This window comes from Megascapheus bottae, chromosome 17 (assembly GCF_031878675.1).
Source record: "Megascapheus bottae isolate mThoBot1 chromosome 17, mThoBot2.hap1, whole genome shotgun sequence".
NCBI lineage: Eukaryota > Metazoa > Chordata > Mammalia > Rodentia > Geomyidae > Megascapheus > Megascapheus bottae.
The window spans coordinates 10,766,771-10,794,171 of record NC_143525.1 but is presented as its reverse complement, the minus strand read 5'-3'; the positions used below and the strand labels follow the sequence as shown (position 1 = coordinate 10,794,171).

The 27,401-nt window shown below is 46.8% G+C and overlaps 1 protein-coding gene across 5 annotated transcripts in view; it reads right to left on the bottom strand.

The window, feature by feature from the left end:
* Myh10 (myosin heavy chain 10) overlaps positions 1 to 27,401 on the bottom strand; it is a 130,369-nt gene that overhangs the window by 7,537 nt on the left and 95,431 nt on the right. For all 5 annotated transcript variants that reach the window (XM_090349580.1, XM_090349582.1, XM_090349581.1 and 2 more), the window contains 20 exons: positions 27,115 to 27,308; positions 26,912 to 27,033; positions 25,101 to 25,170; positions 24,853 to 25,013; positions 24,138 to 24,246; positions 23,914 to 24,045; positions 22,812 to 23,018; positions 20,498 to 20,635; positions 19,714 to 19,837; positions 18,078 to 18,249; positions 16,997 to 17,209; positions 13,326 to 13,470; positions 12,039 to 12,245; positions 10,707 to 10,811; positions 8,904 to 9,056; positions 7,888 to 8,136; positions 7,037 to 7,249; positions 4,989 to 5,201; positions 3,712 to 3,873; positions 1,052 to 1,180 (listed from right to left, as the gene is read on the bottom strand). In XM_090349580.1, the coding sequence (XP_090205706.1) occupies positions 1,052 to 1,180; positions 3,712 to 3,873; positions 4,989 to 5,201; positions 7,037 to 7,249; positions 7,888 to 8,136; positions 8,904 to 9,056; positions 10,707 to 10,811; positions 12,039 to 12,245; positions 13,326 to 13,470; positions 16,997 to 17,209; positions 18,078 to 18,249; positions 19,714 to 19,837; positions 20,498 to 20,635; positions 22,812 to 23,018; positions 23,914 to 24,045; positions 24,138 to 24,246; positions 24,853 to 25,013; positions 25,101 to 25,170; positions 26,912 to 27,033; positions 27,115 to 27,308 (3,218 nt within the window). The remainder of the gene's footprint in view (positions 1 to 1,051; positions 1,181 to 3,711; positions 3,874 to 4,988; positions 5,202 to 7,036; positions 7,250 to 7,887; positions 8,137 to 8,903; positions 9,057 to 10,706; positions 10,812 to 12,038; positions 12,246 to 13,325; positions 13,471 to 16,996; positions 17,210 to 18,077; positions 18,250 to 19,713; positions 19,838 to 20,497; positions 20,636 to 22,811; positions 23,019 to 23,913; positions 24,046 to 24,137; positions 24,247 to 24,852; positions 25,014 to 25,100; positions 25,171 to 26,911; positions 27,034 to 27,114; positions 27,309 to 27,401) is intronic.

Genomic DNA, 27,401 nt, shown 5'->3' with positions numbered 1-27,401 from the left:
CAGCTTGGCAGCAGTTTAGCTAGCATAGTGTGTCTACATGGGGAGCCTTTTCACAGTAATATTTCAGGTTATCTCTTTAAGTTTGTATAGGATTTGATCATTCTCTTTTATAATGAAATATATATATATTTCAACATATCTTATAAGTACAGTATTTTATATTATGTACAATACTTGCCCACAAGAAGTTACAAAAGAATATTTGATTATAAGAAGATTCACTCTGAAATTTGATGAAAGATACTTTTCTGAAGTATCATGGAACAGAGGGGGGGGAGAATCGATCCTATTCTAACCAACTCTAAAATGCAAGTGAGTTTCAGTCTCCCCATCCTCCTCCCCCCTACCTTTTTTTTTTGGGGGGGGGGCCTGGGCACTGTCCTTGAGCTTTCTCAAGGCTAGAGCTCTACCACTTGAGCCACAGCACCACTTCCAGCTTTTTCTGTGCATGTGGTACTGAGGAATTAAACCCAGGGCTCTGTGCATGCTAGGCAAACACTCTACCACTAGGCCACACTCCAAGTGTAACTTCTTTTTATTTGTTGAAGTGCAGTGATGGTTGCTGAAAATGGGTGCTAGTGGCTCACACCTTTAACCCTAGCTACTGGAGCAGGGGAGGGGGGGTACCAGGGTGGGGATGGGGCTGAGGAACGAAAGTGTCAAGAGATTCCATTTCTACAGAGAGAAGCAGAATATGGCAGCCCAGGCCTGTGATCCAGCAACTACAGTACCAAGTATCAAGTACCAACTATAGTACCAAGTATCAAGTACCAACTACAGTACCAAGTATCAAGTACCAACTACAGTATCAAGTAGGTAGAAGTGAGACCCTATCCTAAAAATAACCAGTGAAGAGGAGGGCTGGAGGTATGGATCAGATGGTAGAGAGCTAGCCTAGAAATCTCCAACTGCAGTACTAACCCCCACAGACAGACACAGACACAGAAAGGCTAAAGAATAGTAGTTTAAAAAGATATTAAAATATAATTAATCTCAGAGAAATTTCTAGGGCACATAATTTTAGAACTAATGGACAACAAAGTAAACCAACCTCCTGCAGCTGAAGGATTTCTGCTTCCAGGCTCTTCAGTTTCTTTTCACTCTCTTTGGACTGAGCAAAAATCTCATCTCGGGATGCCCGGGCCTCTTCTAGTTCACGCTGATAATCCTTCATCTGCGCCTAATGTTCAAGAAGGTTTGGAGATTAATATTCTTTCTTCCCTCTGAGATCAGGGCATGAACTCAGAATCCGAGGTGCTGTTCTTGAGGTTCTTTTGCTCAAGGCTACTGCTCTACCACTTGAACCAGAGCTCCACTTCCTGCTTTTTGGTGGTTAGAGATATCAGTCTGACAGATTTTCCTAACTGCTCTGGCTTTGAACCACAACTTTTAAAGATTTTAGCCTCCTGAGTATCTAGAATGATAGCTATGAGGCATCTGTGTTTGGCTGCATTCTTAACTTTTTTTTTTCTTTTCTTTTTGCTGGTCTTGGGGCTTGAACGCAGGGCCTGGGCACTGTCCCTAAGCTTTCTCAAGGTTAGTGCTCTGCCATTTGAACCACAGCACCACTTCTGGCTTTTTCTGTATATGTGGTAATGAGAAATTGAGCCCAGGGCTACATGCATGCTAGGCAAACACTCTACTACTGTGTCACATTCTCAGTTCCTGGGAGACAACTTCGTGTGTGTGTGTGTGTTGGTTGTGGGCCCCAATGAACTCTGTGCCTGGGTGCTGTCTCTGAGCTCTTTAGCTCAAGGCCTACTGCCTTACCCCTTGAGCTATAGCACCACTTCTAGCTTTTCTGGTGGTTAATTGGAGACAAGAGTCTCACGGACTTTAGTGCCAGGGCTGGCTTTGAACTGCAATTCTCAGATCTCAGCCTCCTGAGTAGCTAGGATTACAGATATGAGCCACCGTGCCTGGCGAGACAACTTCTTACAGGGAGGACCAAACGGACCAAAATTAGTTGGTGGGCTTTTGTTTGTTTTTGGCCAGTCCTGGCTTGAACTCAGGGCCTGAGCACTGTCCTTGGTACCGAAGAATGGAACTTTGTGCATGCTAAGCAAGCACTCTACCACTAGGCTAAAAGCCCAGTTGGTGGGCTTTTATAATACAGAATAAATAAGCACTCAAGCAGGAAATATTTTATAGTTCAATCGATAGCTATTAAAATAGGGCTGTGTTGGAGCTCAGTGGTAAGAGTGCTTGCCTAGAATTGCCCCAAGTCCCCAAAGACAAGGCAATATAATTTATAGTCTTTGTAATTAATTAGCTTAACAACCTTCATAATTAAGTCAAAATTTGGCCAGTCCTGGGCCTTAAACTCAGGGCCTGAGCACTGTCCTTGGACTTTCTTAAGTCTAGAGCTCTACCACTTGAGCCACAGCACCATTTCTGGCTTTTTTCTAAGTGTGTGGTACTAAGGAATTGAATCTGGGTCTTCGTGCATGCTAGGCAAGCACTCAACCACTAGGCTAAACCCCTGCTCCAAAATGAAGTTTTATGTTCAGTTTTCTAAGAATAGGGCAGGGCACCATAATTTTAGCTACTCAGGAGGCTGAGATCGGAACTGAAAAACATGGTTCAAAGCCAGCTCAAGCAGGAAAGCTCATGAGACTCCTATTTCCAATAAACTAGCAAAAAACCCAGAAATGAAGCAGTGGCTCAAGTGTAGAGTGCTAGCCTTGAGCAAAAGAGGCCCAGGGGCAGCAAGCACCCAAGCTCTGAGCTCAAGCCCCAGGACTGGCCTACACACCAAATAGAGTGAGACATTTGAGATACTCCTGTCATACACAGGCCTATTGTGTTAGATGCCGTTTCCCCTAGACCACCTCTTACATGTGGCTGTACACATATCTAGTAAAAGAATGTATGCCCATGTGACGTGTAAGTGCATGACCCGCCACTACATCTCCTCATCTGTGATGCTCACCAACATTTAAACCGTTTCCATCTGAGGATTGTAACACTTCAGCTTAAGATATCTGTATGTAGGAATTCCTTTTTTTTTTTTATTGGTGCTGGTACTGGGGCTTGAATTCATGACCACTTCCCATGACTACTTCTTTGGTCAAGAGTGCCAAGGCTGCTGCCTACCACTAGAGCCACAGCTCCACTCTTGGCTTTTTCGCTGGTTAATTAGAGGTAAAAGTCTCACAGATTTTTCTGTCCTGGTTGGCTTTGAAATGTGATCCTCGGACCTCAGCCTCCTGAGTAGCTAGGATTGCAGGTGTGAGCCATTGATGCCCAAGATCAATTCCTTACAGTTTGTTGGAATTGCGGTGTCAAAAGAAGGGGCACTGTCTATAGTTTTGTCCTAACTTGCACCCTTTCCCTGCCTATGAACACTTCTCTAAGCAGGGCAGATGGGGCACATCACCGCCCGCCATGCTGGGTGTCACAGAGACATCCGGGGTTCCTGAGCGGTGTAAGTGCAGATGATCAGTGCTCACAGCACTAGAGAAGGTAAGTCTCCCTTGGATGGGTGGTGGTTAGTTAGTACTAGAGGGCATTGTGGCCACCACAAGGTCATTGTATTTGGTGTCCATCCCCAGCTTGGTTTCAGAGCAAATCCTGTAGATACAGAGATGCACGGGTGCCATCTTTATGGCCTGCGCCCCTCATCCCCAGCCAGAGGGGAAGAGCTGCATCCAGGGGCGTGGCTTGCCCTGGGGTGGGGGCCATGGCTGGCCCCAGGTACCCAGCACTCACCTGGAGTTTGCGGAGCTGCTTGATCACTTCATCCCGTGCTTTGTTGGCAGCCTCGATCTGCGCTTCCAGGTCCTTCAGGTCGATCTCCATCTTCTTCTTCGCAGCCACGGCAAGTGCCCGCTGTTTGCGCTCATCCTCCAGCTCTGCTTCCAGTTCCCGCACCTGAGGGACAGCAGTGAGTTGTCACATCTGTGGCTCCTGTCACTGCAGGGGTCTCTGTTACAGAGCAGCCCTTCTTATAAATGGAAAGCTCGGGTGGCAGAATTTTGCTCAGGAAGTGTAACCCCTGGTGTAGGAGACTCCCACGGACTGCCTGGTCCACCGTTAGTTTTTAAGGTAAACTTTTAAATTCAAGGTTGAATACACACTGAAAAAAGCATTCAAAGCATAAGAGCTTAGCAGTTTTTAAGATAAGTGACATCAATGCCTCTTTTTTTTTTTTTCCACTGCCAGTCCTAGGCTTGAACGTAGGGCCAGGGCACTGTCCTTGAGCTTTTTCAAGGCTAGCACTCTACTACTTGAGTCACAGCACCACTTCTGGCCTTTTCTGTGTACGTGGTGCCAAGGAATCGATCCCATGGCTTCATGCATGCTAGCCAAGCACTCTATACTAGGCCATGCTCCTGGTTCCATCTATGTTTTGTTTTGCTTTGTTTTTTTTTTTTTCCTTGGAGTGACTGGTGAATTCTGCAAGCTTGCAGCATCCCTTTGCTGGTGGGTAGACCTGCTTTCCTTGTCCCATACCACACTTCTCAGATCCATAGCCTGAAGGCGACCAGCGATCAAGTTGTAATTATATCTATCCCAATATTTGTGTATATATATATATATATATATATATATATATATTTGTGCTGGTCCTGCCTGGGGCTTGAACTCAGGGCCTGGATGCTGTTACTGAGCTGATTTCAGCTCAAGGCTATTGCTCTACTATTTAAGCCATAGCGCCACTTCTGGCCTTTTCTGTATATGTGATACTGAGGAATCAAACCCAGGGCTTTGTGCATGCTAGGCAGGCACTCTCTCACTAGGCCCTAGCTGTCCTAACATTATTTTAACCCCCTTACCCTTCTACCCCCCACAGCAGCCGGGCTTACTGTAAGCCCAATGGTATCTGAGAAACAGAAAATTAAACCTAGTTAACAATAAAATCCTCAAATGGCCAAATAACCTAGTTTATCCCGCTAATGGGTTCTATCTTCAGCAGACGGGACCGTGGGGCACAGCTGCTTATAGAACATTGGTGCCCTGGTTCCCGCCCCACCCCCTCCATCCACCTGTTTAATCAGCAGCCGTTTCTTTTCTTCCTTCTGCTCGTCTCTGGTTTGCAGGTCCCTCTCAAACTGGGCCTTCATGGCCTGCATGTTGACCTCTAGGCGGAGCTTGGCATCTTCTGTGGCCTGGAGCTCGTCCTCCAGCTCTTCCAGCTGGGTCCTCATCTCCTCCACTTGCTGCTCCAGGGCCCTCTTGGATTTCTCAAGTTCATGAACCTAGAGGACGGAGTCCCGGGGAAGAGGTGAGCCTTTGGCTTAAGAATGCGGCGAGGACAGCAGTGTTCCTGTGTGTCAGGCCCATCTGAGGAACACACTCGCTCCACCTGCCCCCACCAGCTTCCCACATAGCACGCCCACCCCGCCTTTCCCCCCAGAGCTGCTGCTGTGCCTTGTTTCAGAGAGACACTTTAAAATGTAGCTGACTGCTCCATTCACACGTGCTCCGTAAAATCTCTTCCTCCCCCAGCAGCCTCCGAGCTGGCTGGCATTTGCCTGCTGTGTATAGAGTGGGTACAGTGTGCACCCTTTCTTGCTGTAGAAAAGATCAGTGAGTTGGAAGGCCCACGTATAAATGAGTGGGTTAGGCCTGGCTAGGAGGAAGCCTGATCCTGGATAAAGAGCCCCGGTAGCCTCGACCCACTTCTGTGCCTAGCACTGTGCCAAGCGTCCATTTCCAGGGCCATCAGGGCTTCATGTCCTTTCACAACAGGCCTAGGAGCTGTCATGGGCACTCTTTGGGGTTCTGTGACCCCATCAGGCTGAGCAGAGGGAAACTTAGGACCCAACAGGCCAATTTCTAAGCACTGTTTGGCAAATAGTAGGCACAAAAGACATATTTGTAGAAAAAACAAGCATGGAATGAACTGTAGTTTTCTCTGATTGTATAAGCATGGTGTTTTTATCCTCCATGGCTTCTTTGGGTCCACGGGGCAGACTCCGTGGGTGTAGGAGTTCCGGGGGATGGCAGGAAGTCTTCTATCCTCGTAGCACGGCCCGATGGCCTGTACCTCCGGAAGCCACTCCTTACCTGTACCATGGGCTTTGGGGTACTGACAGAAGATGAACTCAGTGTGTCAGCATGTTTAAGAGGCTCCTTTTCCGCAGTAGGTGCTGGGGAGCAGTCAGCCCAGAACCTCATCTCTGAATGCCAGGCTTCCATTTGCTTTACTACCCTCCACCAGGCATATGCTAAGGGGGAGCCTTAGGGAAAACCGGTATAGTGGAGAGGAAAAGTGCCATAGAAATCTCCAAACCTCACAGCCACAAAAGGCTCAAAGGCAAGTGCTGGGGCCTCACTGGACAGGATAGGTCAGAGGTAGCAGTATCTCCTTCCCCGCTTCCCCCTATTTTTTGGGACTGGGTATTGCTATCTATGAGCTCTTGTGCTCAAGGCTAGCACTCTATCACTTGAGCCACAGCTCTGTTTCTGGCTTTTTTTTTTTTTTTGCCAGTCCTGGGCTTGAGCTCAGGGCTTGAGCACTGTCCTTGGACTTTGTCAAGGCTAGCACTCCATCACTTGAGCCTCAGCACCATTTCCGGCTTTTTGCTATGTATGTGGGGTACCACCGAGGAATCGAACCCGGGTCTTCGTGCATGCTAGGCAAGCACTTGACCACTAGGCCAAACTCCCGGCCCCATTTCTGGCTTTTTTGGCAGTCAACCAGAGATATGAGTCTTACAAACTTTCCTGATTGGGCTAGCTTTGAACTGTGATCCTCAGATCTCAGCCTTCTGAGCAACCAGGATTACAGGTGTGAGCCACCAGCGCCTGGCTCCCATCTCGTTTTATAAGGCAGTCCGCTTCTAGGAACGTCAATCTCAGGGAACTGTGTGGGAGGCACATTTGAGAACTAGTGAGACTCTTCTGATGAAAGGCCCCTTTGCCAGGGAAGAGAGAATCCAGGAAAACGACAAGAATAACAACCCGTATAACAGCCTACACGGCTGCTACAGGGACTGCCCCTGGCATAGCACCGCTCACAGCAAACCCACTGTGGAGCACCTGACCCACACAGACCCAGGCTATCCCATGGAGCCCACGAGGGACTTACATTCTTCCCCACGTCGTCTTTGGAGCTCATGAGGTCCTCCATGTCTGCTCGGAGCTGCTTGTTCTGCCTCTCAAACTCCTCCTTGGCTTCCAGGGCTTCCTCGAGAGCCCGGGCCAGGGACAGGGCTTTGGTTTCTTTCTCTCTGGCTTCCGCTTCAGCCCGGTCCCGCTCTTCTGCATAGCGGGCAGAGATGTTCTTCTCCTCTGCTAGGAGCTGTGAACACAAGTGTGTCAGGGAGCCGTGAACAAAGAGCGCTGCCACAGACGGGCTGAGCTTCCCCAACAGCAAGGTCCACGTCTCACTGAAAGTCCACATGCAGATAATAAGAGGCCAGTACCACAGCTCCCCCATTCTGAAACCCTTCCAGTTTCCAAGCATTTTGATAGAAAGGGTAGGTGACCTATAATAGATTACGGGCGCTCATATAGTTTGATTGTGTTTTGCCTTTCTGCTTTCCACTGTTTTTTTTTGTTGTGGGGCTTGAACTTGGGGCCTGGGTGCTGTCCTGAACTCTTTTGCTCAAGGCTAGTACTTTCCTACTTGGAGACACAGCTCCACATCTCGGTTTTTGGTTGTTAACTGGAGATCTGAGTCTCAAGGGCTTTCCTGCCTGGGCTGGCTTTGAACTGTGATGCTCAGATCTCAGCCTCCTGAGTAGCTAGGATTACAGGTGTGAGTCACAAGTGCCTGACTTGTTTTCCAGTTTGTATATAAATACATGTTGCTTTTAATTGCCTTTATACAAGATTCCCCGCCCCCCAAACCAAAACAACAAAAGCAGACATGTTCCATGAGAAAATGGCCTGGTGGCTAAGGACCCTGGCGGCTGGGAGGCTGGGCCACTGTCTCACCTGGTCAAACTTCTTCTGCTTCTTCTCCAAGTTGGAGACGATCTGGCGCTGGTGGTCCAGGTCCACTGTCAGGTCGTCGAGCTCCTGCTGTAGGCGGTTCTTGGTCTTCTCCAACTTGTCGTAAGCCAGGGCTTTTTCCTCTAGGCGCTGGCTCAGAGCCTCCACATCCTTAAGAAGCTTCTTTTTAGCTTCTTCCAAACCCTCAATTGTTCCTAAGTCATCATCTACTTTCTTCTTTGTTTCAGCCAACTAAGTTTTGGGAAATGAAAAACAAAAACAGTCAATATGAAGAATTCAATCATTACTAGTATTATTATTGTTATTTGTGCCACTACTGGACCTTCAGCTCAGGGCCTGGGCACTGTCCCCTGAAGTTTTTTTTTGGTTGCAGCCCCCTCTCCCCCAGCCAAGGTTAGTGCTCTGTCATTTGAACCACAGCTTTACTTCTGACTTTTTGGTGGTTACCTGGAGATAAAAGTCTCATGGATTGGGCTGTCTTTGAACTGAGATCCTGAGATCGCAGCCTCCTGAGTAGCTACGAGTACAGGTGTGAGGCCTGCTATTAGTGTTTTTTAGGCAATCCAAGCTGGCCTCCCAGGAGTTGGACTGCAGGCAAGTGTCATCACACCTGCCTCAACTCAATTGGGTTTTGCATTTGAGGAGTAAAAAAGACCTTTTGAGTTTGACTATAAATCAACACTGTATGATTTTTTTAAAACAAATGCCATGTAAGACTGTACCTTTAGCTGATCTCTAAAACAGAGACTGGGACTGAAAGCTTATATTAGGTGTCACAGCCCTTTGATATTTTAAAATTGCCATTCTGAAAAAGTAACTGAGCAATTTGGCTGGGTCAGAGAAAACAAAAACAAAAACAAAAACAAAAACGTGTAATGGGCTTAATTTAGTACAACCCAATTAAGTGCCCCAAATGGAGCTGCACGAGGCCCTGGCAGCAGGGAGGCTGCTGTTGTGGCACACATCCAGGGCATCTCTGCTCCGTACGAGCCGCTCACCTGGGACTGCAGGACCAGCACCTGCTTCTCCAGGTTCTTCCTAGCCTCCTCCTCCTCCTCCTGCTGCTCTTGAAGGCTGTTCTTCTCCTCTTCCAGCTGCCGGATCCGACTGCTTAGGTTCAGTTTCTGACGTGTCTCCTCCTGAAGGAGCTCCTGTTCATTTATTTAAAAAGTCAACGCTGCTGTTATAGTCATTACCAAACACCCACATCCATTCCTACCACCACCACCATCAAGAAAAGCAGAAACAACTCCCACCCAAAGCGTAAAAAAACAAAAACCCCACACCCCTATTAAAAAGTGTTTCACTGGAGGAAATACTCAAGGACATTAATAAACACATATGACAATTTTGGAACAGCCCAAATTAGCTCTTAAGGTCAACACTGCTCCAAGCCTGTTCTCAAGCATGTGTCCCGAGTCAAGCCAGGGCTCTCGAGCCCTCGAGTTGTCTTTCCACACGCCTGCCTCTCTCCTTTCTAGAACTTCCTGCCCACTCTCCTGCCTGGGTCAGGCACTCACCCACTCCCTCTGGGATGACCTTTAGTCCTGGACTCCCTTTATGACCCGTGTAATCACCTGTCGCATTAACTTCTCTCACGTGAAAAGGCAGATGTGAACATCTTTCAAGGCACTGCAGAGCTTTCTGCACTGTGGCTCTGGCCTCCTTCAGTCTGCCATGCAGATTGCCCTGTCCCAGCAGGTGCCTAGCTTATCCTCAACGGGTCCCTAAGAATCCCACTGTTTGTTCGTCTGAGGTTTCTGTCCTTCTATCACTAGCACCTAGCCCAGAACCTAGCAAGTAAAACATAAATTGCAAATTTAATAAGAAGATGAAAAACTTGAATAAAATGCCACCAATTACTTTTAATGACCTTGTTATTAAATTTAGAAACACCTCCAAACAATTGAGACAAGTCCCACTGTACAAGTGTCAATCCCATTTTTTACAGACAAGATTGGTAACAGCAGCATGAGATTTCAGCCATAATAAAATAATCGTTTCCTTGCCTTTCTTTTGGGGGTGGGAGAGACACAGTTCTGGGGTTTAAATTGGGGCCTTATGCTTACTAGACAGGTATTTTGCAACTTGAGCCATGCCTCTGATAGCTCTCTGTCTGTCTGTCTGTCTGTCTCCCTGTCTGTCTGTCTCTTGTCCTGAGGCTTGAACTCAGGGCCTGAGCACTCTCCTTGGGTTTTTTTCCTTAAGGCTAGAGCTCTGCCACTTGAGCTACAGCACCACTTTCAGCATTTTCTATGTATGTGGTACTGAGGAATTGGACCTGGGTCTTTGTGCATGCTAGGCAGGCATTCTACCATTAGGCCAAATCCGGGCCCTCTCTTTTCTGAGATGGGGTTTTCCCTGTGTAGCCTAGAGTGGCCTTGAACTCCAAAGCCACCTGCCTTAGCTTCCCAAGTGCTGAGATTACAGGTATGCACCATTCTGACCAGTTAGCTACAATAAAACATTTACGATGGTGCGACAACACCCCTTACTGCCGGGGAAGCCACAGCACTGGCCAGCATTGCCTCCCAGGCCAGTCCTGGGCCAGTGGAGCCAGGAGTCCAGGCTTTGCATCCACCATCCTGCAATGCTATCTCCATTCAGGAAATTTCCACTGAGGTTTGCTGGAGATTCCCTGAGGAGCAGGTTATAGTGCAAGACAGTTCCAAATACCAGTAACAATGGGCTGCATGTTGATATTCTAGAAGGCAATGGTGGAACTGGTAAATTTCCCACCTTGTAGTGTAGAAATGTTACTTCTTCTTACTAACGATTCCTTGGACCCCGCCCTGGGATACCTGGGTGTCTTGTAGTTGTGACTCCAGACTAGATGCATCCTTGGCAAATTTAATGCCCTTTTTCTCTGCTTCTTCCAGAAGGGTTGAGACATTATCCAGCTCATTCTGTGAGGAAGAGTGAAGATTACATTCAGTTCCACAGTAAGAAGCTAATGAAAGGAACTAGTCACAGAACACAAAAGGAACAGTGTGTGTGTGTGTGTGAATTTGAAACTGTCAAATTCAGATAAGATCTTTACCAAGACTGTCATAGGCTTAAGTACCACATAACCTGCCCTGCCCCTTCCAGTGGCACGTCCTTGCTGATCATATGAGGGTTCTTCCTAGCTGTGCTAAACTACCTGGTTTCACATTTATTACAAAGAGACAAACATGACACTGAGTTCCTGGAAAGAACCACTGCCATCCCTGTGTTACAACGCTGTTCAGACTGGCAGGTTTTTTTTTTTGGGGGGGGGGGGGTGGATCAGAGATGAGTCTTGAACTTAGGACCTGAGCATTTTTGCTCAAGGCTAGTTGCTCTCCCATTTGAGCCACAGCTCCACTTCTCGAGGATTTTCCTGCCTGAGCTGGCTTTGAACCTCATTCCTCAGCCTCCTGAGTAGCTAGAATTGCTGGCTGTGCGTTGCTAGCACCTGGATAAATTGGCTATTTTTATATATTCCTCTGCAGAGAATATTCTTGAAGTTGAATCCATGCCTAACTTTCATTATTTCTCTAGGCGAAATGACAGGACATTGATTTTTTTCTGGGCCCAAGGGTATTCACAGCTTGATAGCTTGTGATACAGAACTGTCAAACTGTCCTCTAGAAAGAAGTTTCAGTAATTTTTGCCCCAACTGCTTGTGTGTATAAATCCATGATCCTCAAGTCTTCACCGTTGCTATGTATGCTACCCGTTGCTTTCTTATTTTCTAGATTACTGGCTAATGTGAGGTTGAGTCATGCACAGGGCTTGAACTCAGGGCCTGGATGTTGTGCTGACCTTTCTGCTATAGTATTCTACCGCTTTTGAGCCACATCGCCACTTGTGGTTTTCTTGTGGTGAATTGGAGACAAGTGTCTCGCAGATTTTTCTGCCTGGGCTGCCTTTAAACCATGCTTCTCAGGTCTTGGCCTCCTGAGTAGCTAGGATTATAGGTGTGAGCCACCATTGCCCAGAAGCTACTGATGTCATAGTGTTGAAGTATCGTTTACACTCATGATAGTAAACACTGGCGATAGCTCAGAGCTGAATCCAGTGGCAGTCTTCCACTATGCAATAACCCATTTCCCATGACCACAGGAAAGTTAAGAATGGGGCCTGTCCAGTGTCCAGGTGTTCCAGTTTACCTGTAGCTTATTGGCTTTCTCAGCCAGCTCCACCCTGAGCCTGTCGCCTTCGGAGACTTTGGCATGGAGCTCCTGGACCTGGGCGTCTAGCTTCTTCCTCTTATGCTCAGACTCAGCCTTGACCTGCTGTAGCACCTTCACCTCGCATGCCAGTTCTTTGTTGTCAGTCTCCAGGCCTTGCTTGTTCTTCTCCAGATTTGCTTTGAACTGGGGGGGGGGGGGGGGAGGGGGAGGGGAACGCATGTCATTTCACAGCTGTCTGTAGGAAGCACTGCTTTGGAGCCTGTTGGAAGCTAGTCTGCAGAGCATCAGCTATTCTGGGCAGCTGGGTTTCACGGTCCAAAGGGCTCTGCTCATGGTGGTAGAGGCGATGTCCAGAGGCCATGTAATTATCATCCACGTGGGGGGAGGAAATGCAACTTAACTTTAACACAAGTTAAATCTGGTTCAGAGATGGGTCTCTGGGACAAACAGGGTGGCTTCAATAGTGACACCCATTTTTCAACTGTGGGACCTTGGCTTACCTACCTTACCAGGCCAGGCCTCCGTTTCCTTATCTTCTCCATGAGAATGAGAGACTACACTACAGGACTGGAATCAACACTAAAGAAGGCAGTGCTCAGAGTACTTGCACAGAGTCTAACCTCCACAGATACCAAGTCCCAGGTTATACTAGCACCGTGTACATCAGCATGTGGCTAGACAGGGAAGAGAAAGCAAGGAAAAGCAGACAAAGAGCAAAGGCATACAGGAAGGACGCCTGGGAAGACTGTCTGCACAGAGGGAGGGGTTGAGGTACAGAAGGCATATGAAGTCTTGGCAGAATGGCGAGCCTCTGTGTGGGAGACAGGTGGGAGGAGCTGTAGCGGATGACAATGGGTGGTGGCTGAGCGGACCGTGGAGGCCGGAAGGGGCCACGAGGACGAGGTGACTTTAAAGAACACTGGGGAAGGGAATACTGAAGGTTCCTGGCAGCCAAGTGAGACAATGACTGAAACCGTTCAAGGTTTGTGTCTAAGCCACTGGAGAATGATGGTACCAGTGAGACGCTTGTGGCTACTAGATCTATCCATCCGCACACAATCTAGGGCAAATGGCTTTTCTGTAAATAGACAGTGTCCTTTAAGAAAGCTGTTACTACCTATGAGCATGGGTCTGCACGATCCCACCATGGTGCAGTCTGAAGGTTGGAAGTTCACCACTAAAGAGCTTAACGGGCCAGCCACGTGTGATATCTGATGGGGAATTTTCCCTGGGTGGGGCACGGCTGTGGCTGGAGTAGCCTACCCTTTTAGCTTGCTCCAGTTGCTCAGAGAGCTCCTCCAGGGCTGTCGCATGTCGCTGTCTCATGTCCTGAATTTGTGCTTCATGGTTCTTAGTTTCTTCCTCGAGAGCCTTCTTTAGCTCAGCCACTTCCTGTTCACGTTTTGTGCTAAAGAAAAAAAAAATAAGACCAGGATTAGCCAGCTGATTACAACACACACAAAGCTTATACTGTAGTCTGCACTTGTTGGGAGGCTGGGATGAGGAGGACTGTAGATCTGTAGATGCAGGCCAGCTGGGATGGTGTCAAGTACCTGTGAGCTCAGCTATGGTGAAAAGGGAAAAATAGGGACTGTGGCCCAGGAGCAGGCATAGGCAGGAATTGAGACCCTGTCTCAAAAATAACCAGTGTAAGCAGGGCACCCGTGGCTAACGCCTGCAATCCTAGCAAGTCAGGAAGCTGAGGACTGTGGTTCATAGCCAGCCTGGGCATGAAAGTATGTGAGACTCTTGTCTCCAATAACCACCAGAAAACTGGAAATGGCACCGTGGCTCAAAGTGGTAGAGCAGTAGCCTTGAGCTGAAGAGCTCAGGGATAGCGCCCAAGGCCAGAGTTCAAGTTCCATGATGATAAACAAACAATAAAAACCAGCGTAAAACATGGCTAGAGGCATGGGCTCAGTGGTAGAGCACCTGCCTAACAAACATAAGGCCCAGGCTTGCTGAGAGTGACCTTACAGTCAGCAGTGAACTGAGGAGAGCAATGACACCGAGGTCCTGCCAGACTGGCTGAGGAGTTCTCAGGAGGAGGGGATGTGGTGGACCTAATGGTATTTCTAAACATAGAGGCAGTTTGGAGGTTTGCTGGCTGTTGTGTTCAGCCCATGTTCCCCAAAGAAGGTGCCTGGAGTCCATTTGAGCCAATCAGGGCTAATGGCCTCCAGCCTTCTCAGCAAAGTAGTAGCTTTCAGCAGTATTAAGTCTTGGCTTTTTTTTTTTTTTTTTGCCAGTCCTGGGCTTGAGCTCAGGGCCTGAGCACTGTCCTTGGACTTTCTCAGGGCTACAGCTTTACGATTTGAGCCTCCGCACCACTTCCAGCTTTTTTCTATGTATGTGGTACTGAGGAACCAAACCTGGGTCTTTGTGCATGGTAGGCAAGCACTCTACCACTAGGCCAAACTCCCGGCCCCCCTGGCTTTCTTTTTTGAATCTAGACAGCACTGAACTTGACTTTGGAAATGTCTACTCTTGGCTGGGCTTTTTACCAGAGTACTGAAAAAAGTGCTGATTGTTTTTCCAATTCACCTCTTGCAAAAACAAACATTACAAATGACAGACGTATTTTCATCAAAACCACAACTGGCTCCACTGTAGCACTCATGATGGTGTTTTGGGAAACATGTCTCCCATAGCTCAGGTGTGCACTCTATCTTGCCAAAGGCCGTGAGAGCATTCAGGCCAACCCAACCTATCTGCTGGCATTCACTTAAAAGTAAGTTCTCAGCAGATGGAATTCTCTTCTGCAGGCTCACTGGCACCTTAAGTCCCTTTAGGGCTATGATGAAAATCTTGCAAGAATTAACCAGGTTGTTTAGTCTGAGGGAAAGAGAAGCTAAATGATTCCTTTGATTCTTAAGATTCAGGTAGGGACCAGGAACAAAAACTGTTCACCCTAAAGATGAGCTGAGATCAGGAAGGTGTGTGACCAGCTGCTAAGGGAAAGTACTGACCAGCACAGTAAATGGAAGTAACCATGGTAGCTGGCAGAATTCAGGCCAAGCCCTGTGTCTCTGACCTCCAGCCAAGCCATGGGGCCTTGTGGCTTAGCTGGGCCGAACCACAAAGAATCTTCAGTGGTTCCTTCTATCTAAACTCCATGCAGCCACAGAGCTGGCAGCACAGCAGCCCTGTCTCAGCAGTGATCTCAGTCCTCTGGATCTCATTGCTCCACTGGTACAGAAAGGGAAAATGTCCAACCAGGATTCGGCGTGTGAGTCACTTGTGCTAACTGCTTACACATTTGAAAGTATAGAGCAAACCTCTAGCAGTGTGCTTCAGTGTTGCTGTGTGGCCCTGGCTGATGAAACAATGCTGACAGATGCCTCAGCAGAAGTGGGGCTGTGCCTGCTCGTTTCAGCCTGCCTTGTTTTGAGGTCATAAGGATCAAACCCGGAGCCTTGTGCATGCCGTATGAGCAAGCAATGGCCCCCAAGCTGCATGGCCCTGGGTTTCAATGTTTATTAAGTATGTGTATGCTCAGGTTGATGACTTATAGAAGGGGCAAATTTGCTTCTATAGTAAAATAACTTACTCAAGTTATTGTCTATATGTTCATAATTATGTTTAAAAAATCAGAAAAGCATGCAGGAATATTTAAATCAGATGTGATTTTTATACCTTAAGTGCAGATTTAGACCTTCTGTTTATCTGAAAATGTTGAAATTCCGGGATCTTACTTCCTGCTGTCCTCATATCAAATACAAAAACCTTTTAAGGCCAAGAACGTGACCCTTCAATCTGCTTTCTAATCATCAGGGCCCCAAGCCAGGCCTGCAATCCTAACTACTTAGGAGGCTGAGATCTGAGGATTGCCATTTGAAGCCAGCCTAAGCAGGAATGTCTGGGAATAAGCTACTTAGAAAAAGCCAGAAGTGGTGCTGTGGCTCAAATGGTGGAGCTAGCCTTGAGCACCAAGAGGCTCAGGGACAGTACCCAGGCCAAGTTCAAGCCCCAGGACTGGGAGTAGGGTGGTGGGTGGGTGAGGTCGGTGCCCTTTCTCAACATTTCTCATCATTCCTGATGGAGCCTGGGGAATGTCAGTGCCTAGTCCATTCTCCAGGAAGGAGGTACAACATCCTGGTTATTTGGCTTTTCTGCCCTCTTAGCTTTTACAGGCTCTTGAGAATTACCTGGGACATCTGCTGGGGTGGGGGTGGGGCCAGGCAGATTGGCATATTGTGTTAACCAATCCCATGACCCACAGTGAAACCAGCATTCCCAAATGCTGGGATGACCCAGATGATATATCATCCTGGCCCACTTGGGGTGCTGGGGTGGGGGAGCCCTGGCTCTTCCATAACACCACCTCCTGCTTGCTCTGGGTCATTTCTACTTCTCTCAGACACCTGTCTTCCCAGGTATTCTGTGTGGGGCTGCCAGGCTGCAGGCTCCTACCTGTGAGCCTTGTCTGGCTGTGTCCACCCACATGGGTCACTTTCTTCAGGCCTGTACCTGCTGCTGGTGCCTGTCTTTGTCCAGTGTACACACTTCTCACCTCAGGACCTGAACACTCCTCCCAACCTGCCTGCTTATCCTGCTCATGCCAATCGACACTGTCAGTAGATGCCGACCCACGCTGGCACCTCTTCTGGGTTATCCCCTCACCTTTTCTGGCCTGCCTGCCCTTCCTCTGTAAATCTCTTTCCAACTCAGTGAGTGTTGCTGTCTCTCTTTCTTCCCTTGGCTTTCTGAGGTCTCATGCTGCCTCTGTCGGAAGGGCTGTGTGCTGCCCGTGGCACACGTGTTCCTACCTACCAGCTGGTTTGTATCTGTCACTGTTGGGTCATCGTTCCATCTGCTGGGATCCCCAGGAGACAGAAAGGTTCTCAAGAATGACACCATCCAGATACCGTGGCAGCCCAAAGGAGCCAGCACAGCACTGCATCAGATGCCCCAGGAGCCCGTGCCACACTCACCGCAGTTCCTGCTGGGCCGCCGTGGTGTCCAGAGTGTCCTCCAGCTCGGTTTTCAGAGCCTCCAGCTCCTCACTCAGGTCCCTTTTCTGCTTTTCTGCTTTGTTCCGTGAAGCCTTCTCAGACTCAAAGTCTTCCTGGAGTTCGGCGATTTGAGCTTGAAGCTCACGCACAACTTTGAGCGCGTTATTCTTATGCAGCGTCTCATCGTCCCCTCTGTGGAAAGATCCCAGCAGAGAGGCGCTCAGGGCCACGGGGCGGCATGCCGTCTCCTCCCTGCTCTAGGGGAAGCCGGTTCTACCTCCTTCTTCCTGGTCTCCTGTCCTCAAGTTCATGGCCTGGGAAGGCTCTGAAGCAGGTAACAGGAGCCACAAAGAGGACCCAAGCCGCCTCCTTTCCAAACGGCTACCATCCTCCATTAAAAGGTAGCACAGCCGAGCACCAATGACTCATACCTATCACTCTAGCTATGCAGAGGTCAAGATCTGAGGATCATAGTTATAAGCTAGCCCAGGCAGAAAAGTGTGTAAGACTTCTCTTCTATCAGCCAGCAAAAAGCTGGAAGTGGAGGTGTGACTCAAGTGGTAGAATTCCAACCTTGAGTGAAAAAGCTAAGAAAGGGTGAAAGGTACTGAGTTCAAGCCCCAGTATTGGCGTGTGTGTACACGCATGCACATATACATGCATACGTGTATACATGCATGCATACAGACAGACAGACACACACACACAGATGGACAATCTCATTTCAAAATGATGATTGTTTCTAGAATGTGAATCCTTCTCTACACAATCAGATGAGGTTGAAAGCAAAAATCTACTGTGGGAAAATTGTTCTGGTATGACTCCCCAGGATTTCATGGTTTGACTCTCTCAGTTTTAGGTATAGATATGGAGAATGGATTGTGAGATTTTTCGCACTGCCCGGCAGTCGTTACATACTCCTGACTTCTTCATGAAATTGTCATTCCCTAACAGCAAGGTAACTTTCCTGCTCCCCCACACATGAGCCACGCCGAGGGCCACTCAAGCCTTGGTAACTGCTTCACACCGGGGCAGTGAATGAATGTCAAAAGTGGCTGACCTGGCCAGCGCGCCCTGTAGCTCCTCCTCCTTCTTGGCCAACTGAATCTTGAGCTCATCGATCTGAGCCTGGAGCTCAGCAATCTGGTCCTGTAGATCAGTCGTCTCCCCATCCAGTTTCCTTTTGGCCTTTTCTAGTTCCTGCCGAGTCTTCTCCTCTTTCTTCAAGCGTTCTTTAAGGAAAGAAAAGTGTTTGACCAAGTGAAATTTAATGGATCCAAGCTGAGCATCTACCATTTTATTCAAAGGCATGTCACTGCCTGAATGGCAATCACAGAGACTCAGTCACGCTGAAATCCACCACCAAGATCACACAGAGATCTGTCAGGGCAGGCATGGGATTTGGGGGAAACTAGAGTGACAGAGAAGCAGGCCTGGAGCTGTGCACCCTTCAATTCTGTGGTAGCTTTTAATCAAGGCAAGGGATCTGCTCCTCACAGTGGCGGGCCCCTGTGCTCTGGGACCTCCAGCAGGAGCCCAATGGGAAGAGGATGAAACGAGTTCTCCAGGCCCACCACAGGGGCCTGTCTGCTTTGTGGCTGCCTCCTCAGCAGAAGCTACAAACTAGCAACGTGGTTTATGAAAATAAGTACATCCTGACATTGTCTTTTGTGTATACTTTAAAAAAAAAATCAAGAATCCAAAACAAAGTCCTAAATAACTTTAAGAAACAAGAAACCAACCCATTCCATTTTCTCATCCTAAAAGCATGCATGAAGAAAGTGAGTGAACACAGCCTTGCAAGAGCCTGAGCTCCTGTCCTGTGCTCTAGCTGCCTCTCTGCCCTCTGTTTCTTTTGCAGCCATTGCTATCCTGACAACACTGTGGCCTGGGTTTTCAGTTACTCTGTGGGGTGACACTCAGGCAGTTGAATGCAATGCCTGTGTCAGAAAACCCACTGATCTACAGATTTCAGAATTAATTTAGATCCCAGGTCTAGCAACAGATACTATATTTTATTGTGGTACCAAGCTTAAAAAAGTAAAACCATGTTAAATATGGTGGCAGATGTCGTAATCCTGGCATTCAAGAAGCTGAGATGGAAAGAAAGCTCACACGTTCTAGGCCAGCCTGCATGACATAACAAGACCAAACAACAAACCAAAATCGAATCATTTTGTTACTATTCCATTATAAAAACGGAATAACTAGGCCAAACAAAATAACTTGTAAGAGATTTACTTATTTATGTATTGTGTTAGTCCTAGGGCTTGAACTTAGAGCCTATGTGCTCCCTGAGCTTTTCTGCATACCACAGTTTCAAGGACCTAGCTTTTCTTAGATCTCAGCCTCCTGAGTAGCTAGGATTATAGGCAGGAGCTATCAGTACCTAGCTAAAGGATTTATTTTAATAATGAATACTCTGGTGGGATACTGATAACCCAGGCAGAAAAGTCCTGGAGATTCCATCTCTAAAAGACCAGTGAGTGTAAGACCCTAGAACTGACAACGACGATGACGACAAAAACCACAACATAGAGAGGGAGGGGGAGAGAAGGAGGGAGGGAGAGAGGGAGAGACCCTAACCCAAATGCCCCTAGTATCCCAGTACTTTGTCAATTTCTTGTTCTAATTAGGATAAAAATCTCACCCTTCACACATCCCCATCCTAATTTCCTTTAGCCCCAGACACAAACCTTCTAAATCGGAGATCATTACTTCTTGCTTATTCCTGATTTTGGCCAAGTTTTTGGCTTTTTCTTCCTCTTCAGCCAGCTGAGAGGAGCATTCAGCAATGCGATCTTCCACGAGTTTCTTTTCCTGGGTAGGAAACAATTCAAGTCTGAGGATGAGATTACTCAGCAGTAGTTTTCTTTGAGGAGCATGAGCAACAGTGCCACAGCTCCTGCAGTGGACCGAGTGCTCCCACAGCAGCAGGCTCTCCCTGCTGTGGGTTCCACCCGGGCCCTGCTCAGAGCCCACACAGCACTGGGTGAATGAGAGCTGGCACAAGTCAAAAGCCTACAAGATTATAAGGATATCTAGTGGATTATAAAAGCTAGACCGATGGGTGACTCTGATCAAAATGCATTGGACACTTTAAGATGGACACATTAAACGATAACTCCCTAGTCCCATCATTTGAAGTTTAGGAAAAGAAGAGCTAAAGTGTATCTTTAGAAATCTGGCCAAGTAAAACTTGTAGAGAAAATTAAGGAACCGAAAATTCATTGATTCTTCCCCCCCCAACCAGTCCTGGGGCTTGAACTCAGGGCCTGGGCACTGTCCTTGGGCTTTCTGAAGGCTAGAGCTCTACTACTTGAGCCACAGCACCACTTCTAGCTTTTTCTATGTATGTGGTACCCAGCAATCGAACCCAGGCCTTCATGCATGCTAGGTCAGCACTCTACCACTAGACTAAACTCCTGGCCCCCAGACACAGCATTCTAACACCAGCATTTTATGGAAATGGCTCCTTACTTTGATAAATTTGGAATTCTGGTCCTCAAGAAGTAGAATCTCCTCTTCCATCTTCTTGATTTTGGCCTCTGCCGTCACTTTTTCCAGCTGCAGTTTCTGCCGAGCTCCTTCCTCCTCATCTAGCTGTTCTTCTAGGTCCTGGGGAAGAAGAAATCACAGGCACCCAGCTCCTTTACCACGAAGAGAGTGCAGGAGCATGTTAAAATGACATCCTCAGCCTTATTTTTAAATGGTGTTTAAGAAATGGGAGATAAGACTTCACCACCTTTTTACAAGTCACGTATAAGCTAGTCAACATCCAAGATAGTAAAGTGTAGCAAGTTCTGAAAGTAAGCTTCTTTTTTTTTTTAATGGCAATGGGGCTTGAACCTAGGGCCTTGGTTGGCAGGAACTTTACCGCTCGAATATACCCCCAGCACTAATAGTTTTGTATTTTCTTTTTGAGATAGGGTCATGAGAAGTTGCCAGTGCTGGACTTGAACTTGGGAATCCTCCTGTTTCTGTTTCCCAAGTAGCTGGGATGATAGGTAAATAATAACATGTGAAAAAAGGGGAATTTGTAAAAAATGCAACTTTAGGAAATTGTCAACAGCAGTCTGTATTAAAAGACCCACAGGGAAATTTTTTGTAAAACTAAGAACAATGACGGTGACACATTCATGGTAGAAAGGTCTTGGTAATTATAAAATGGCACATCACATAGTAATTGGAAATCATATTTTGTAACAGCAAGATAAGAATACAGTAATATGTGAATATGATTATGATTATAGTAACATATCAATCATATGTGTAATTTAGTTAAATTCAACTGTTTATGTTCAGCCAAAAAGAGAGGAAGAGAACATGAAAACATGTAACATACATAGGACAGGTCAGTGAGAAATTAGCTCAGCTCAAGGACTCCTTTCACAGCTTGAGCAGGCCTCCATACTCAGTGCAAGTCTAACATGTATATTTATTTTTCCTTTAATATGCTTAAAATTAAAAGAAAAATTATCATTATGATTACTATTTGTGCTGACACTTGGGCTTGAACTCAGGGTCTGGGAGCTGTCCCTGAGCTTTGTTTGCTCAAAGTAAGCACTCTATCACTTGAGCTTTCTGGCATTTAACTATAGATGAGTCTTAAGGACTTTCCTGCATGGGCTTCAAACCATGACCCTCAGATCTCAGCTTCAAACCATGACCCTCAGATCTCAGCTTCCTGAGTAGTTAGAAAGACAGGTGTGAGTCACCAGCACTTGCCTTAACATCCTTATTTTTATTTCACACCTGCATTACTGTATATGAGAAATGTCAGTCAACAGGGTTGTATCTACTACTCAACCTTCGGTCCTAGACTAGAATCATTAGATTAAGGAGTATATTCTTTTGACAGCTTTATGCTAGTCTGCTATCCTATTACCGGATATCTGAAATCTGTATTGAAATATATAAAAAGCTGCATGAGTAATTTGATATTTACACAAATGGCTGAACTGTCCATGGGTCAGAAAGATGAACTATGGGTTGAGGGAAGCACTGAGAGAGAAATATCCTGGATGAAATTTTGGAAAGGAAAATTTGGCACTGGACCCATGATCTTCTAGGACACATGCTGAGCGCAGATAGTGAGGAGAGGGAGAGGAAGACCAGGCCGTGGGTGTGTCGTAGGACTCCAGCAGAATAGCCACTGTCATCATCATTTGTCTGGGTCTTTGCCTCCATTTATAGTTGTTCTTCATGGGACTTTGGCTTGTATTTTTTTTTTTTTTTTTGCCAATCATGGGGCTTGAACTTGGCCTGGGCACTGTCCCTGAGCTTCTTTTGCTCAAGGCTAGCACTCTACCACTTGAGTCACAGTGCCACTTCTGGCCTTTTCTGTGTATGTGGTACTGCAGAATTGAACCCAGGGCTTCATGAATGGTAGGCAAGCGTTCTGTACGAAGTCACATTTCTAGCCCTCAGTTTATATTTGTTCTATTACCGTGCTGAGCACCGCCTATGAGCCTAGCCACTTAGTAGATGCTTATCTAATGAAGGAGCAGCAGAATCATTTCTGATACAGAAAGAACCAGTTAAGTCCTCTCCAGAATGCTACAACCCCAAGGAGCTTTCTGACTTCAAATCTCTTTGGCATACCATTAAAGATGCCACACGAGAATAGAAAAAGATTCCCACTCAAAGTCACATGTCTACATTAGGGAAGGAAATGTGCATGTCTGAGTCGGCACCCATGACCCAGACTCCTTTGCTTCTCAGTGGACACAAGAACCCAAACATGCAGCTTTTATTTCTTCAAGCTACAGCTCCCACGGAGAATGCTTGATACCTGAATATGCGCTTGCATTTTTTTCTTTTCGTTTTGGAGAATCTGGTTTCTCTCTTCTTCTTCTTCCACCCTGGACTCGAGGTCGTGCAGAATCTCCTCCAGTTCCTGCTTCTTGGCAGCAAGTCTTGCTCTCATCTCTTCTGCTTCAACGAAGAGCTCAGTCTCTGCTTGAAGTTGTTCTGCAAGGATGTTCTTCTCTTCTAGGAGCTGGAAGCACAACATAGAGTCCACCCTGTGACTCTGTCCCAGTGTCCCTGCCTGATCTAGTCAATGGCAGTGCTTAGTACCCATCAAGTCAAAGACACTGGGGGTCAAAACCTTGGGAGCAAAACTGCCAAATATGCTTCTGGCAGTAAAATAAGTAAAAATAAGTTAGTTAAAAACATTTTTGGTTCTTCCTGTTACCTCATATATCCTTAAGACTACGATAACTATTTAAACAATTACAGTCCTGTTAAAGTAAGTTTAAAAAAAAACAGAGGAACAGAGTCTTATTCAAATATTACAAAATCCACAGTGACTACAAACACCTAATATCAAGTGATATTCTTGGCCTTTCTTGAACCATGTCACTAGAGAAGAGCAGGTGGGGCTTTGATGCCAACTGTCTCATCTTTTTTTTTTATTTTTAAATTTTTGCCAATCCTGGGGCTTGTACAAGGCCTAAGCAAGGCCCTGAGATTTGTCAAGGCTAGCACTCTTCCACTTGAGCCACAGCATCATTTCCGGCTATTTCTGTGTATGTGATACTGAGGAATCAAACCCACGGATTACATCTTTTTCCTTCTTTGTTGACCTAATAAGCAGCCACGGGAAGGGTGACTTTGCTGGGAGGTATACCAGACACTGGTGTTAAAACACAAGCTGGACGGCAAGCAGAACCATCTTTATGTTCGCAGAATTGTAGGATTTTCACTTAAGTAAATCTAAATGAAGTGTGAGGCAAACCTATCTCAGAATTCTGTCCTGAAAGTGCCCATGCCTTGGGAAAGGAATGAGAACACCTTCCATACAGCAGGATGCTAAGGTGGGTGCAGGAATGCGTCAGCTGCTCTCCACGCCCATCCTGGCTGAGTGTGAGGCGGCAGGTGAGTGCACTCACCTGTTGATGCTTTCTCTCCATCTCCTCCAGTTCCCCTTCCACCTTTGTCTGCTTCTCCTTTACTTTCAGCAGTTCCTCATCTTTGGCCTGAAGTTCTTCCTCCTGGCGGGTCACTTGTAGGAGAGGTTTTACCTGTGGGCAAATGAAACCATTCATCATAACATGTTTCTCCTGGGACTGTGGCAGTGTGGAAGGCCATTTAGCAACTCCTGTACCCCACACACCTTGGTGAAGACCCGCCACCACTGCCAGTGCCGCAGCTTCAGGTATGCGGCACAGTTCCTCTGTAAGACCTTTAAGGCACTGAGTTGTTGCTGCTTCTTGGCAAAGGCCCTGAGGAACGGGAAGAGACACAGTGTGAGGGAAGAGAGGTCCAATTGTTCACAGAAATCGTGTTCACACGAAGTGTGACAGTCTATCCCAAGCTGTTCACCTTACTGGCCTGGATGGCCCACCTTAAGCATCTATCACCAACTGCTGAACCTTCACCCTGGATGCATCCCGCATCTCTGCCACTCACCTTCCATTCCTGTGTGTGTGTGTGTGTAGGGGATGGGTGCACTGCTAGGTCTGAATATATCTTACAATGTTCTCAGGCAATAAAAACAGCAGGAGGGTTTCTTCGGCTTAGCACTCCTTGTAACCTTCACTCTCTAAGAGCCGACTAGCTTCTTATCCTAGAGGCTTGCTTGGCCTCGGAGAAGTCTTCTCCAGGACCTCAGTGGAAGCAGGACCCCTCCCTCCCTTTGGCTTCCATTTTGGTCCCTGTGTGTTGCTCTTCAGCATTCTGTGGCGAACAGAACGCATCTGATGGCCTGGCTCTCTCGCACTAGCACACAACTTGCATCAAGCTGGGCTGTGTGCCCTCTGCACTCTTGTATCCCTGGCATGCACACGTATGATGTTCACTGCAGCCTTTGAGGATGACTAGCTACTTACTTTCTGGCTAGGTAACCCCTGCAGACAGCCTGGAAGAAGATAATGATGTCTGTGATTTTCAAATCTCTTTCTTCTTCTAAGTGTGCCAAAACTCCAGCTCTGAAAAATATCTTGCTCTGTCCAATTCTATACAAGTTTGGATCCAGTTCTAAAGCTCGGATCTGAGAGAGAAAGAGTCTTGTTTACTTTTTGCTTGGGACAGATTACACTGACAAGGTGACAAGCCAGAAAAATCAAGAAAAGCTTACCATCCGTTCACAGGCCTGTTTGCCATCCATAAAACCTTTAGGGATAGCATTTGGGGTTAGGATCTCATATCTGTTAAAAAAAAAGATTTCAAGAAGAATTTTAGAAATCTGTGAACATATTTATCTACTGTGACTTTTGTTTAACTGGCAAAAAAATGAGAGGTAGTAGAAAGAACAAAGAAAGAACTGGAAATTGGTGACATCTTGAGATTTTTTGCTGTAGTGCTGGGGATAGAACATGGGGCATAGCCCATGCCAGGCTTTGCTGTGGAGCTACACTCGGTGTGTGTGTGTTAGTCCTAGGGCCTGGGCATTGTTTCTGAGCTTTTTGCTCAAGGCTAAGTTACCTATCACTTGAGCTACAGATTCACTTCTGATTGTCTGGTAGTCAACTGGAAATAGAGTCTCACAGACTTTTCCCCAGGCTGGCTTAAAACAGTGATCCTCAGATCTCAGCCTCCTGAGTAGCTAGGATTACAGGTGTGAGCCATCAGTGTCTGGTGTTTACATCTTTAAGAGTCATAGTGGATGCTGTAAAAGCAATGCCCGCAGTTTCTAACAAGAACAGAGACTATTGGGCAGCACAGCACTGGTTCTGTGTACCTGTTCTTTTAACTGTGCACCTCCCATGGATGTACCTACAGGATATGGTTGCACCTCAGTTAAAATGCCAGCAGAAACACACAGGCTAAAGTGTGAACCCTTGTTATGACCTTGGTGTCCTGGATGCCAATTATGGATACTTCTGTCAATAAAAAAGGAGGATCTACCAGTGTTTATCTGACAATGGTATCACTGCAGTAGCTTTCCTAGGACACATAGGTTTGCATTACAGTAGCTTCTTAGGTTAGTTCTTTTTCACTGGGGGAGGGGGCAGAGGGCTGGGGATGGAGCTCAGGGTCTGTGCTGGATGATTCTTTCTCTAATAGCAGAGGAAAGGAATAGGACCTTTCTGTGGCTTTGAGGCCCTCATTTATGGCATGGGCCAACAAACATATCATATTTCAAAATTCAGAGAAAAAGAAAACAAAAAGGGGAAAAACAATCAAATGATCTTAGGAAATGATCAAATCAAGTCTAAAAATACCTATACTAAAAATACTACTCTGTGTCAATTTCCATTTCTAGTCAAATTTCTTTCTGTTTTGTTTATTTTTCATCATTTTTCTAATTTATAAATTCCTTTCTCTAGTCCAGTTAAAGGACTGTCAATGTATGTATATATAACATATACCAGAAAACAATTATACACAGACATACATAGACAAAGATTTACTGAAGAAGGAAGGAAAGAAGCATCCAAAATATTTTCAGGAATCACTCCCATTAGATTGTTCTTTCCCTTTTTGGAGGTATTGAGGTTTGAACTCAGAGTCTTGCATTTGTTTAGCTGGTGCTCTACCCCTCAAGCCATGCCTTCAGCCCTGATTTTTGCTACTTATCTAAGAGGAGGCTAATAGAATTTTCTGCCCAGGCTGGCCTCATAGTAGGATATTTCATGTCTCAGCCTCCTGAGTGGGTCAAATTGTAGGAATGAGCCACTCCGGAGGACTTTTATTCACTTTTGACTTCTATTATATTCGTACATTGTCTTAAAAGAGATACATATTACTGATCTGTTTGTTAAAGAAATCTGTTTATGAGGGAGTGTCGGTGTCTAGCTTGCTGTGTTCGGTTGCCACCTAACACAGCCTCTGAAGTTCAGCTTTCTTCGGCAGCCCGGCAGTTCCTCGCAGGCGGCCTTTCTCAGTGGCTTCCTCATCACACCACCATTTCCACTCACACTGGAAGAAGGTGAAAGTGAGCCATACCTCTGTCTGAATTCCTGGAACACTATCCGGTTGGGGAAGCCTTGGCGACAGATCCTGATCCCTTCCAGGACGCCATTGCAGCGGAGCTGATCCAGCACGAGGTGTGGGTCCAGTTTTCCAGCCTGATTAAGCAAACAACAATGCTCTAGTTTAATCTTCACCACCAGCTTTCCACACAGAGTGCCTATGTGGCTCACACATACCCGCTTCTCGTGATTGGGAATGATGCAGCGGACAAAGTTTGGGTTGGTGTTCCGGAGAGTGGCCATCAGCTTGGTGAGGGACTCCTTATAGAGTTGCCCCACGGTGCGAAACATGCCCTTCTTGGTTTTATAGGCAGAGCCGAAAGCTGTCTCAGTCATTCCGGTGACCTGATCGAGACCCACAATACGATCCACTGGAGAGAGGAAACAAGGAAGATGAGTGTGAGCCCAACGTGACTTCCCAAGAGAGGGAAAACAGTGAGAGTGCAGCAGCACAAGCTTTGTGA